Genomic DNA, 14408 nt, shown 5'->3' with positions numbered 1-14408 from the left:
TGAGATGATTATGAGTTCTCACCATGTTGTGTTTTATCATGCAGGCGGTGCTATGACAGAGTGACAAACTGTTTGCACCAACAACCTGGACATTCCCTGATCACCTGTTAACAGGGTACGTGTTCACTGTTATGATAAACATTGTGTCATTGAATGCCTTTTACTGCTACTTGTGCTGATGTATTGTGCATGTTTGGCTGATGTGGAAGTAGTAGTCACAATGTGATTCTGGTTGCAACCAGACATCAGCAAAACATCTATAGCAACAGGGTTTATAGAAGTACTTTATGTTTATTGTACTTTGAGTTCATCACATAGAAGATCCTTTAATGTTTGTGAGTGAATACAGTGGTCCTGTTGTTTAAATAGTTTGTTAGTTAATGTTCACAACAGGAAATGAAATAAAATGGTCTTAAAATAGGCCAAACATAAAGTAAAGTAAAGCTTATCCACACACTACTTAACTGACTGGATTGCATGTGCTTGTAAAATCACTAACCAATGAGCCATCATCATTACACACCACTGTTCTTTTCAGACATAATGAGGACAATGACTGACCTTTAAAGACAAAGGAACATCATCCTTATGCACTACTTTGACTGAATTACATGTGAATGATAAAGCTATAGATCAATCAATGACAGTCTCACACCCAGCCAACAAGTAATCAGGATAACTTGTGAAAGAACACATGGTGAATTTACTGACATAGTCATTGTCTATTTGATTTATTTTATATTCAGCTTCTCTAAATGATTCTCTCTACTAAAGTCTAATGCTAATAACAGCTACTACACTGAGTTCTCTATAGTTCATCTAACACATTTTTTAATATGTAATATTTTATCCAGTTTCTTCTCTACAGAAAAAAGAAGACCTCACTTCATAAATGTTGTTGTGAAAGGGATGAGTAGCATTTGTATGTAGTTTCACAATTGAGAAACATTCTTGGTTGGTATTATTTATTAGGTCTTACTTATGTTATTCTTCATGTTCACACCAGAACATACAATGAATATAGTGTTGACATTGTGAAGTGTAAAGTGAATGTATATCAGGGTGTTGGATGGATGTTATGTCTTTATGTTGTTTGTTTTTAATGCTCAAGGATCTTCACATCAGATCCATCACAATACTAGCAATTTACATGGTTAATACAATAGGTGAGCCTGCTAGCTTTTTAATATGTAATATTGCATTCAATTATTTCTCTTCTCTATTTCTCTCCTAAATTGAAAATCCCAGTTCATAATTGTATGTTGTTGTGAAAGGGATGAGTAGCAAAATGATTGCCTTATTTTCAATTATTTCACTGATGTTTTTCTTTGTCTCAATTAATAAATGTAGTATTTTTTTTCCAGTGTATTAATATGTATGTATTATTTCCTACTTAGGTTTACATAATTTTGTATCAATGTTCACACTTGATAATGAATTTAAAGTAGTATTAAAGGGAATACTGAACCTAAAGAGTGAGTAAGGTTGTGATTGGTGGAGAGATGGTTCTATTGTTCTCCTCTTTGGCCAATCATTCAAGCAGTTAGTGGTTCCACCTCAGGCTCTCTAGTATAAGAAGAGTGTGTAGTGTCTTCACAACTCCTCCAGGATATCAATCATTTCAACCAGAACTGACTGTGGACTCCAGACTTCAGGTGAAGATGAACTCTCTGCACCCCACCAGGAACAATTCTGCTGAACAGGAGGAACCCAAAGACCATCAAGACTTCAGTAAGTTACTTGTTTTCACTCATTTCTTCCTGTTCTATCAGGTTTTGCACCTGATATGGTTTTCATTTGACCTGAATTCAGATGTTTTCTATTTTATCTCAGTGTGTTCCTTTTTAGTTTCACTTTAGAACCCTAGTGCGTTTAGTAACTTAGTTACTTAAGTCAACTTTTACTAATAAGTCACCTTTTACTCATTATAGTATGATAGATGTATGGATATATCCATAAATGTATATAGATGTATATCATTGTTGTCATGTCCAGAATTAGAAAAGCCAAATAAATGACTGCCCCTGGACTAAGTATCACCACAGGTTTATGTTGGAATGTGTAAGAATATGTAAAATGCAACAAAGATTACTAAGTTATCAATTGGGGATGTACAACTAACTTCAAATGGCTAAATTACTGTACTGTTCTGTCTCTCAACTATCTTTGTCTTTGTTTTCAGTGTTGCATCTTCAGTCTGGCTTCCCTATCTTGCCAGCTGCAAATAAACAGAAAATAAGCTTGGCTAAATCAAAACACCACAGCTGTGACCAGTGTGGAAAACACTTCACTAGAATGGACAGTCTTAAAATACACCAGAGGATTCATACTGGAGAAAAGCCATACCACTGTGACCAGTGTGGGAGCAAATTCAAACAAAAATCTGATTTAAAAATACACCAGAGGATTCACACTGGAGAAAAACCATATCACTGTGACCAGTGTGGGAAAAGCTTTGCTCATTTGGCCAATCTTAAATCACACCATAGGATTCATACAGGAGAAAAGCCATACAACTGTGACCAGTGTGGGAGCAACTTCGCTCAATTGGCCCACCTTAAATCACACCAGAGAATTCACACTGGAGAAAAACCATACCACTGTGACCAGTGTGGAAAGTCTTTCATTCAGTCCCATAGCTTAAAAAGTCACAAGCTTGTGCACACAGGATTTAAACCCTTTCCTTGTAGTCGATGTGGAAAGGGTTTTGCTACTTCAGGAAATCTAAAAAGTCATGAGCGCACACATATGTAAGGAAAACCCTATCAGCGTGAACAGTGTGACAAGACGTCAATGGAAAGAAAGAGCAATGTTTCAGAACAATGTTTAAAATATATTATGTCATAGATATGTCATGACTGACTGACATCATAGACTGGCCTGGTGGAGATATTTGCTGTACTGAGAGACCATTTCTAGTTGTTTATTAAGCCTGTTAAACTGTTTACACTCATGACATGTATATAAGCATATTCATTATAGACAACCTAGGCTCAGGATGAATACATGTGTTGGTTGTTGTCAAATTCTAATTAAGTCCACTTGGCACATATGATAGTTTTCACAACGATCAGTTGGTTTGAAACGTGTGTATACTTTTATTTGGCTAGATGTTCATGTTCCAAATGTTTAACTTACTTTGTAGTGAATGTCCCTCAATGTCCTGTTCCTCTATACTCTTAATGTGTTTGTGATGACTGTTGTTATTGCTGGTGTTAGGAAAGGCGGAGAGAAGAGCGAGAGTTTGATCTTTTTGTTTCATTGACTGGACTATTTTCAGTTGGCATATGTTTTTCATTTCACTGTTTTACTTTGACCTATTTTGATGTATTGTTATACTTTTATTAGACTATTTTGTTGCATTCACAAATATATGTTGTTAATTTTGTTTGCTTGAATTTAATAAAGTTTCAATTGAGACGCATCCTTGATTGTTGTTATTAATTAGGTTCTACTTATTGCATTAATGTTCACACCGTAAAAAAGTATAAAGTATGTGTTGAAGGTCAAGTTATCCAGACTGCTGCAGCAAGCCTGGTCTTAAACATCACTAAATTGTCATGTTTGTCTCTTTTGTCTTCCTTTCACTGGCCTCTGGTTACTGTCTTTACCAAGTAGAACACACTGGTGATGAGTTACATGTATTTGCTAGTGCTTAACAATACACCTTAGGCTTACATAATTCCATTCCAATAAGTTTTTTTTTTTTTTTAATTGTGAAAATGAAAAAAAAATGAATATTTTATTGCAATAACAAATATAGTAATGCATTTTTCTAAGATGAAATTCGATGATGTAGCGTACAATTGCATGCTATAAAAACAATATAACGAGCTTTGGTCTTTCACCACACCAGGTTCTATTGTTCTGAAGGAATTTGTAGCAATCATGTGCAAATGAAGTTTCTATACAGACTTGATTGGTTTATCTCAATTACTGTGCTTGAATAACAATAAAGAGAGAGACTCATTCACACGAGGACATGAATGGCTTTACATGCAAATGACAGCAGGGTATTCAGAATGGACATCAGTGATCTTTATAGACAAAAAGATGGAATGTGGTTTACGTTTTCAAAGTAGCCAACCACCACCAGGGTTTAGAACCCAGACAAAGTTTGTTTGATACATACATGCAAACAACTCAGATTGTGTGTCATAGACTGCAGCATGTCATTGTGGACCTTGGCAAATAACTTAAACATAGTATTTGGCCAGCTGTTGTACCGTGCCCTCATGTGTTCACCATCACACTGAGTTTAACATATTTAATCCACAAACAGTTTGTCCTGGTATTTCAAAGCAATTGAGGAGACTTTTCATGATTATCAGATATTAATATCATCTTATGTCATATCATAATATCATCAGCTATGTTGTGTTTCAGTGAAAGACATTTACAATGTTTAAAATCTTGTCAACATTTCCGTCATATGTCAAAGATTTGTCATGACTGACATCATAATAATTGTATAAAATGACGCTGTGGTAAACAGAACCAGACTGTTGGGAAGAACATGACCAGTGGGAAGATGTAAATAACTCCAGCAGGTGGCAGTAGTGCAAATACAATGGATGCAAGATGCCCGTTAACATCCACAGAAGAACATAGTGTTAGACTGCTTGTGCCTCAGCCACTTCCTGCTTCACCTTGTTTTACATGTTTGTGCTTCAGTAGTGTCAATGTAATCCTTCATTTTAATGATGTAACCTTATCTGTTTAATTAGACGTGTGTCTAGGAGCTCAGAACTAGAGCCCTGCCAGTGTGTGTTTACACACAGGTCTGGAGGTAGGCTTGCTTTTGTATTGTCACAGCACAAGCGTTTCTTTATGAATGAAATGAATATGAGTTCTCACCATGGTGTGTTTTATCATGCAGGCGGTGCTATGACCGAGTGACAAACTGTTTGCACCAACAACCTGGACATTCCCTGATCACCTGTTAACAGGGTACGTGTTCACTGTTATGATACACATTGTGTCATTGAATGCCTTTTACTGCTACTTGTGGTGATGTATTGTGCATGTTTGGCTGATGTGGAAGTAGTAGTCACAATGTGATTCTGGTTGCAACCAGACATCAGCAAAACATCTATAGCAACAGGGTTTATAGGAGTACTTTATGTTTATTGTACTTTGAGTTCATCACATAGAAGATCCTTTAATGTTAGAACCCATAACATTGTTCTCAGACATAATGACATGCTGTGGTGTACAATCACAAGCTATAAACACAGTCTGATGAGCAGTTGTTCCTTCACCACCATGTTCTATTGTTATGAAGGAATGTGCATAGATAGACCAGTCAAGTCCCTATTGAAACCTCATCTGCACATGAAAGACCAATTGGAAGGCCATAACGGATCTTGTAACGTTAGACCACATCATATTTGTTGTCAGATTAAATTAGATAGGTAGGTATACATGACAACTAAGGTCTTGGACCATAACTAGGTATGCTAAACTAAAACAAGTACAGGCTGTTGGAGGCTGAGCTGGACTGTTGAACATAACATTAATCAAATAGAATATGTCAGTAATTGCACCGGTGTTTCACACTAGTTAGCCTGATTCATTGTTGGGTGGATATGAGACTTTGTCTTTGATTGGTCTATAGCTTCACTATTAACATGTAATTCAGTCAGTAAAGTAGTGCATAATGATGATGGTTCATTGCCATTAATGGTGAGTCATTTGCATTGGTTTATCTTGTAAAGAACATAATGATGACTTGATGTGTAATTCAGTCAGTCAGTGAGAACTTGTACACAATGGAAGGACATCATTGTATTACAATTGCTCTGCCAGTCATAGACAATATGCAAATGACAAAAGAACGTCATCAATATTCATGAAGCACATGTACTGAAGACCTTTTTAAATTGTAATGGTTGGAAATGATTCAAAGTTCCCTTTTAAAGTGCACTAAGTTTAGCTCTGTGCTTAAATAAGCCCTTGTGATCCACATCATTTAGAATGATCAAGAGCTTCAGATGCTCCTGAGTAGCTAGGCAACCACTTGGTCTTCCTCTGAACAGCGCCACTCAGTGGAGGATGAGAGCAGTGGTTCTTCCTCTGTCCAGCTGTGCACATCAGCTATGTTGTGTTTCACTTAAAGACATTTACAATGTTTAAAATCTTGTCAACATTTCCGTCATATGTCAAAGATTTGTCATGACTGACTGACATCATAATAATTGTATAAAATGACGCTGTGGTAAAGAGAACCAGACTGTTGGGAAGAACATGGCCAGTGGGAAGATGTAAATAACTCCAGCAGGTGGCAGTAGTGCAAATACAATGGATGCAAGCTGCCCGGTTAACATCCACAGAAGAACATAGTGTTAGACTGCTTGTGCCTCAGCCACTTCCTGCTTCACCTTGTTTTACATGTTTGTGCTTCAGTAGTGTCAATGTAATCCTTCATTTTAATGATATAACCTTATCTGTTTAATTAGACGTGTGTCTAGGGGCTCAGAACTAGAGCCCTGCCAGTGTGTGTTTACACACAGGTCTGGAGGTAGGCTTGCTTTTGTATTGTCACAGCACAAGCGTTTCTTTATGAATGAAATGAATATGAGTTCTCACCATGGTGTGTTTTATCATGCAGGCGGTGCTATGACCGAGTGACAAACTGTTTGCACCAACAACCTGGACATTCCCTGATCACCTGTTAACAGGGTACGTGTTCACTGTTATGATACACATTGTGTCATTGAATGCCTTTTACTGCTACTTGTGCTGATGTATTGTGCATGTTTGGCTGATGTGGAAGTAGTAGTCATAATGTGATTCTGGTTGCAACCAGACATCAGCAAAACATCTATAGCAACAGGGTTTATAGGAGTACTTTATGTTTATTGTACTTTGAGTTCATCACATAGAAGATCCTTTAATGTTAGAACCCATAACATTGTTCTCAGACATAATGACATGCTGTGGTGTACAATCACAAGCTATAAACACAGTCTGATGAGCAGTTGTTCCTTCACCACCATGTTCTATTGTTATGAAGGAATGTGCATAGATAGACCAGTCAAGTCCCTATTGAAACCTCATCTGCACATGAAAGACCAATTGGAAGGCCATAACGGATCTTGTAACGTTAGACCACATCATATTTGTTGTCAGATTAAATTAGATAGGTAGGTATACATGACAACTAAGGTCTTGGACCATAACTAGGTATGCTAAACTAAAACAAGTACAGGCTGTTGGAGGCTGAGCTGGACTGTTGAACATAACATTAATCAAATAGAATATGTCAGTAATTGCACCGGTGATTCACACTAGTTAGCCTGATTCATTGTTGGGTGGATATGAGACTTTGTCTTTGATTGGTCTATAGCTTCACTATTAACATGTAATTCAGTCAGTAAAGTAGTGCATAATGATGATGGTTCATTGCCATTAATGGTGAGTCATTTGCATTGGTTTATCTTGTAAAGAACATAATGATGACTTGATGTGTAATTCAGTCAGTCAGTGAGAACTTGTACACAATGGAAGGACATCATTGTATTACAATTGCTCTGCCAGTCATAGACAATATGCAAATGACAAAAGAACGTCATCAATATTCATGAAGCACATGTACTGAAGACCTTTTTAAATTGTAATGGTTGGAAATGATGGAAGGAAGGAATGTCCAGCTGTGCACATCAGCTATGTTGTGTTTCACTTAAAGACATTTACAATGTTTAAAATCTTGTCAACATTTCCGTCATATGTCAAAGATTTGTCATGACTGACTGACATCATAATAATTGTATAAAATGACGCTGTGGTAAAGAGAACCAGACTGGAAGGTGTAAATAACTCCAGCAGGTGGCAGTAGTGCAAATACAATGGATGCAAGCTGCCCGGTTAACATCCACAGAAGAACATAGTGTTAGACTGCTTGTGCCTCAGCCACTTCCTGCTTCACCTTGTTTTACATGTTTGTGCTTCAGTAGTGTCAATGTAATCCTTCATTTTAATGATATAACCTTATCTGTTTAATTAGACGTGTGTCTAGGGGCTCAGAACTAGAGCCCTGCCAGTGTGTGTTTACACACAGGTCTGGAGGTAGGCTTGCTTTTGTATTGTCACAGCACAAGCGTTTCTTTATGAATGAAATGAATATGAGTTCTCACCATGGTGTGTTTTATCATGCAGGCGGTGCTATGACCGAGTGACAAACTGTTTGCACCAACAACCTGGACATTCCCTGATCACCTGTTAACAGGGTACGTGTTCACTTTTATGATACACATTGTGTCATTGAATGCCTTTTACTGCTACTTGTGGTGATGTATTGTGCATGTTTGGCTGATGTGGAAGTAGTAGTCACAATGTGATTCTGGTTGCAACCAGACATCAGCAAAACATCTATAGCAACAGGGTTTATAGGAGTACTTTATGTTTATTGTACTTTGAGTTCATCACATAGAAGATCCTTTAATGTTAGAACCCATAACATTGTTCTCAGACATAATGAAATGCTGTGGTGTACAATCACAAGCTATAAACACAGTCTGATGAGCAGTTGTTCCTTCACCACCATGTTCTATTGTTATGAAGGAATGTGCATAGATAGACCAGTCAAGTCCCTATTGAAACCTCATTTGCACATGAAAGACCAATTGGAAGGCCATAACGGATCTTGTAACGTTAGACCACATCATATTTGTTGTCAGATTAAATGAGATAGGTAGGTATACATGACAACTAAGGTCTTGGACCATAACTAGGTATGCTAAACAAAAACAAGTACAGGCTGTTGGAGGCTGAGCTGGACTGTTGAACATAACATTAATCAAATAGAATATGTCAGTAATTGCACCGGTGTTTCACACTAGTTAGCCTGATTCATTGTTGGGTGGATGTGAGACTTTGTCTTTGATTGGTCTATAGCTTCACTATTAACATGTAATTCAGTCAGTAAAGTAGTGCATAATGATGATGGTTCATTGCCATTCATGGTGAGTCATTTGCATTGGTTTATCTTGTAAAGAACATAATGATGACTTGATGTGTAATTCAGTCAGTCAGTGAGAACTTGTACACAATGGAAGGACATCATTGTATTACAATTGCTCTGCCAGTCATAGACAATATGCAAATGACAAAAGAACGTCATCAATATTCATGAAGCACATGTACTGAAGACCTTTTTAAATTGTAATGGTTGGAAATGATTCAAAGCTCCCTTTTAAAGTGCATTAGGTTTAGCTGTGTGCTTAAATAAGCCCTTGTGATCCACATCATTTAGAATGATCAAGAGCTTCAGATGCTCCTGAGTTGCTAGGCAACCACTTGGTCTTCCTCTGAACAGCGCCACTCAGTGGAGGATGAGAGCAGTGATTCTGGTGTCCTTCCTCTGTCCAGCTGTGCACATCAGCTATGTTGTGTTTCACTGAAAGACATTTACAATGTTTAAAATCTTGTCAACATTTCCGTCATATGTCAAAGATTTGTCATGACTGACTGACATCATAATAATTGTATAAAATGACGCTGTGGTAAAGAGAACCAGACTGCTGGGAAGAATATGACCAGTGGGAAGATGTAAATAGCTCCAGCAGGTGGCAGTAGTGCAAACACAATGGATGCAAGCTGCCGTTAACATCCACAGAAGAAGATAGTGTTAGACTGCTTGTGCCTCAGCCACTTCCTGCTTCACCTTGTTTTACATGTTTGTGCTTCAGTAGTGTCAATGTAATCATTTTAATGATATAACCTTATCTGTTTAATTAGACGTGTGTCTAGGGGCTCAGAACTAGAGCCCTGCCAGTGTGTGTTTACACACAGGTCTGGAGGTAGGCTTGCTTTTGTATTGTCACAGCACAAGCGTTTCTTTATGAATGAAATGAATATGAGTTCTCACCATGGTGTGTTTTATCATGCAGGCGGTGCTATGACCGAGTGACAAACTGTTTGCACCAACAACCTGGACATTCCCTGATCACCTGTTAACAGGGTACGTGTTCACTGTTATGATAAACATTGTGTCATTGAATGCCTTTTACTGCTACTTGTGGTGATGTATTGTGCATGTTTGGCTGATGTGGAAGTAGTAGTCACAATGTGATTCTGGTTGCAACCAGACATCAGCAAAACATCTATAGCAACAGGGTTTATAGGAGTACTTTATGTTTATTGTACTTTGAGTTCATCACATAGAAGATCCTTTAATGTTAGAACCCATAACATTGTTCTCAGACATAATGAAATGCTGTGGTGTACAATCACAAGCTATAAACACAGTCTGATGAGCAGTTGTTCCTTCACCACCATGTTCTATTGTTATGAAGGAATGTGCATAGATAGACCAGTCAAGTCCCTATAGAAACCTCATTTGCACATGAAAGACCAATTAGAAGGCCATAACGGATCTTGTAACGTTAGACCACATCATATTTGTTGTCAGATTAAATTAGATGCTGTATTGTACAATCACATGATTGTTTCTTCCCCAAACTAGGTTCTATAAATGTGGTATATATTTTATATACAGTTTAAGACGACTTCAGCCATTTTCAACCTGTCTTCATATATTTGGTTCACACTACTGTTCTTTTAAGACAAAATGAGGACAATGCCTGCCTTTAATGACAATAGAACACCATCCTTATGCACCACTTAGTGCATAAGGTAAGACTTAATTACATGTGAATGATAAAGCTATAGACCAATCAATGACACAGGCTCACACCCGGCCAACAAGTAATCAGGATAACTTGTGAAAGAACACATGGTGAATGTACTGACATAGTCATTGGCTATTTCATTTATTTTATATTCAGCTTCTCTAAATGATTCTCTCTATTAGTGTCTAATGCTAATAACAGCTACTCCACTCAGTTCTCTATAGTTCATCTAACACATTATTTACATGGCTAATGTAAAAGGTGAACCTGTTTGCTTTTTTAATATGTAATATTTGATCCAGTTTCTTCTCTACAGAAAAAAGAAGACCTCACTTCATAAATGTTGTTGTGAAAGGGATGAGTAGCATTTGTATGTAGTTTTACAATTGAGACACATTCTTGGTTGGTATTATTTATTAGGTCTTACTTATGTTATTCTTCATGTTCACACCAGAACATACAATGAATGTAGTGTTGACATTGTGAAGAGATAAAGCATTACTAAATATAAAGTAGGCTCACTGAAACTCGACACAGATTTTGTTCTGCTGTTAGTCATGTTAAAGTTGTACAATGCAGAATCACAAATAACGATTTTTAGCAACCTCTGCTGGTCACTACCGTCACTGCATACAATTTCCCTAGTCCTCGATTACCCAGAATTCCATTCGTTTTCACCGGAAGCCGGAAGCGTTTCAAAAAGCGATATTTTAATTGTTTTATACTATCTACGGATCGTTTCTCTTAGCCAGTGGAGCATTAGTTACCATGAGCTGTGCTTTCTTTTTCTGTTCTTTTTCGATCTTCCAATCCTACATTATCTTAAAATCAGCGTGAGGTTCCTTTTTGTTAATAGCGCGGTAGTTCCTGGCCAAACAGGAAACCGTTGCGGTAGTTCCTGAGGACGTCGGCCACGACGTCATGACGTTGGCCAGGAACGTCATTTTCCCGGGAAAGTCCCGTACACGTTCAATAGAAAATATATAAATAAAAGGCTTCCGGGGGTGAAATTCACGGAGTGGGTGTTGTGAAACTTTTGCCACTCGCAAAAGATATACAATTTAACTTTAGTTTTGTTGAAAACGTTACCTAGTATTACTTTAAACAAACGTTTTATTTTTCAGTGTATTAATACAATGTACATATAATGTCCTACTTAGGTCTGTTTAACTTTGTATGTTTACATTTGTATTTGTTTAAATCAATGTTCACACTTGATAATGAAATAAAAGTGTTGAAGGAAATACTGAACCTAAAGAGTGAGTAAGGTTGTGATTGGTGGAGAGATGGTTCTATTGTTCTCCTCGTTGGCCAATCATTCAAGCAGTTAGTGGTTCCACCTCAGGCTCTCTAGTATAAGAAGAGTGTGTAGTTGTCAGTCTTCACAACTCCTCCAGGATATCAATCATTTCAACCAGAACTGACTGTGGACTCCAGACTTCAGGTGAAGATGAACTCTCTCCACCCTACCAGGAACAATTCTGCTGAACAGGAGGAACCCAAAGACCATCAAGACCTCAGTAAGTTACTTTTGTTTTCACTCATTTATTTATCTCCCTTTTCTATAATGCTTTCCTCATCCTTCTTTTATTCTGAATCCTGCACCTTGTGTTTGGTTTTAATTTGACCTTTTAGTTTAGTGCTTTTAGTTACAGTAAGTTACTTGTTTTCACCCCTTTCTTTCTCTATCTTGTTCTATAGTTTTCCCTTCATTCTCAAAGAGCATCTTCATTTTATTCTCATTTGACCTTAATTCAGATGATTTATATTTTGTGTCCTATTGTTTCCCTCCAGTTTGTTCTTGCTTGTTCACTTTAGATCCCTAGTGCTTTTAGTTACTAGTCACTTTTCCTCATTCTATTATGATAGATATATAGATCTAAATGATGTCTGTCTGTCATTGTTGTCATGTTTAGTTTACTTTAAAAAGCCAAATAAATACATGACTCTGAGGAAGGTTGAAAGACCGAAACGTCAGTCTATCTGTTTTACCTGCACCGAAATAAATAAAAGGCCTAAACTGTCCGTGTTGCTCCAGTGTTCTCTCTTCTGCCAAATAAATACAATTGCATTGCAGTATTTACAAAGGTTTAAATTGGAAATATAAATATGTATTTGTAAAATCTAACCACGTTAGCCAAGTTATCAATTGGGTATGCAACTTCAAATAGCTTATACCAAAATTGTTGTACCTATCTTCCTCTCAACTATGTTCCCTTTGTTTTCAGTGTTGCATCTTCAGTCTGGCTTCCCTGCCTTACCAGCTGTAAATAAACAGAAAAGAAGCTTGGCTAAACCAAAACACCACAGCTGTGACCAGTGTGAAAAACACTTTACTAGAATGGGCCACCTTAAAATACACCAGAGAATTCATACTGGAGAAAAGCCATATCACTGTGACCAGTGTGGGAGCAAATTCAAAGCCAAATCTGACTTAATAAAACACCAGAGAATTCATACTGGAGAAAAGCCATACCATTGTGACCAGTGTGGGAGCAGGTTTACAACCAAATCTGACTTAATAAAACACCAGAGAGTTCACACAGGAGAAAAGCCATACCACTGTGACCAGTGTGGGAGTAGATTCACTACATCAGGTAACTTAAAATCACACCAGAGAATTCACACTGGAGAAAAACCATACCAATGTGAACAGTGTGGGAGCAAATTTAAGACCAATTTTGAGTTGGTAAAACACCAGAGAGTTCACACAGGAGAAAAGCCATACCACTGTGACCAGTGTGGGAGTAGATTCACTACATCAGGTAACTTAAAATCACATCAGAGAATTCACACTGGAGAAAAGCCATATAAATGTGACCAGTGTGGAAAGGATTTCATTCAGTCCCATAGCTTACAAAGTCACAAGCTAGTTCACACAGGATTTAAACCCTTTCCTTGCAGTCAATGTGGAAAGAGTTTTACTACTTCAAGAAATCTAAAAAGTCATGAGCGCACACATATGTAAGGAAAACATGAACATGACAAGACGTCACTGGAAATACATGTCATTTGTCGTAGATATGTAGACTGGCCACCCGGCCTGGTGGAGATATGCGCTGCATTTAGAGACTATTTCTAGTTGTTTATTAAGACTGTTAAACTGCTGACTGATAAGTTTCACAATGATCAGTTGGTTTGAAACGTTTGTATACTTTTCTTTGCTAGAAGTTTGTGTTCCAAATGTTTAACTTACTTTGTAGTGAATATCCCTCAATGCCCTGTTCCTCTATACTCTTAATGTGTTTGTGATGACTGTTGTTAACTGCTGCTGTTAGGAACGGCTGAGAGGAGTTTGGTCCTTTTGTTTCATTGACTGGACTATTTTCAGTTGGCATATATACTTTTTATCAGTTCACTGTTTTACTTTTACATATTTTTTTATGTTTTTTATACTTTTTTTAGGCTAGATTTTTGTGTTCAAAAATATATGTTGTTTGCTTGAATTTAATAAACTTTCAATCGAGATACATCAATGGCATCCACACTTAAGCACCCCTGGGCGGGCGACAAGTCGGGGGGTCACGCGGCCCACGGACCGCAGGGACCTGGTGGTACAAACACAGCGGGACCCTGGGGGTACTATGGGAAATTAGCACCAGCAGACTGACACCGGGCCTCTGCCGGGCGGGGAGCCTCGGGCGGCAGGCATCTTTATATATTATTATATATTAATATTATAGAGACACAAATATATTATTGCGAGATTCAATTATACAATGTTATAACACTTCAAAACAAATTCTTCATAATTCACAACATTTTTAAGTTGCTTGA

General features: G+C 37.5%; 1 protein-coding gene across 1 annotated transcript in view; it reads left to right on the top strand.

Moving 5' to 3' along the window:
* LOC308100055 (uncharacterized protein) overlaps window positions 1–3248 on the top strand; it is a gene marked incomplete at both ends in the record, with an annotated part of 106351 nt that extends 103103 nt beyond the window's left edge. Inside the window, 2 exons of the mRNA XM_080448955.1 lie at window positions 2572–2647; window positions 3220–3248. Of these exons, the coding sequence (XP_080305081.1) occupies window positions 2572–2647; window positions 3220–3248 (105 nt within the window). The remainder of the gene's footprint in view (window positions 1–2571; window positions 2648–3219) is intronic.
* Between the last annotated feature and the right edge of the window lie 11160 nt (window positions 3249–14408).

This window comes from Gymnoscopelus braueri (genome assembly GCF_963280865.1).
Source record: "Gymnoscopelus braueri genome assembly, chromosome: 14".
Taxonomy (NCBI): domain Eukaryota; kingdom Metazoa; phylum Chordata; class Actinopteri; order Myctophiformes; family Myctophidae; genus Gymnoscopelus; species Gymnoscopelus braueri.
Note: the sequence above shows the minus strand (reverse complement) of the source record. Positions and strands in the feature narration are given on the sequence as shown.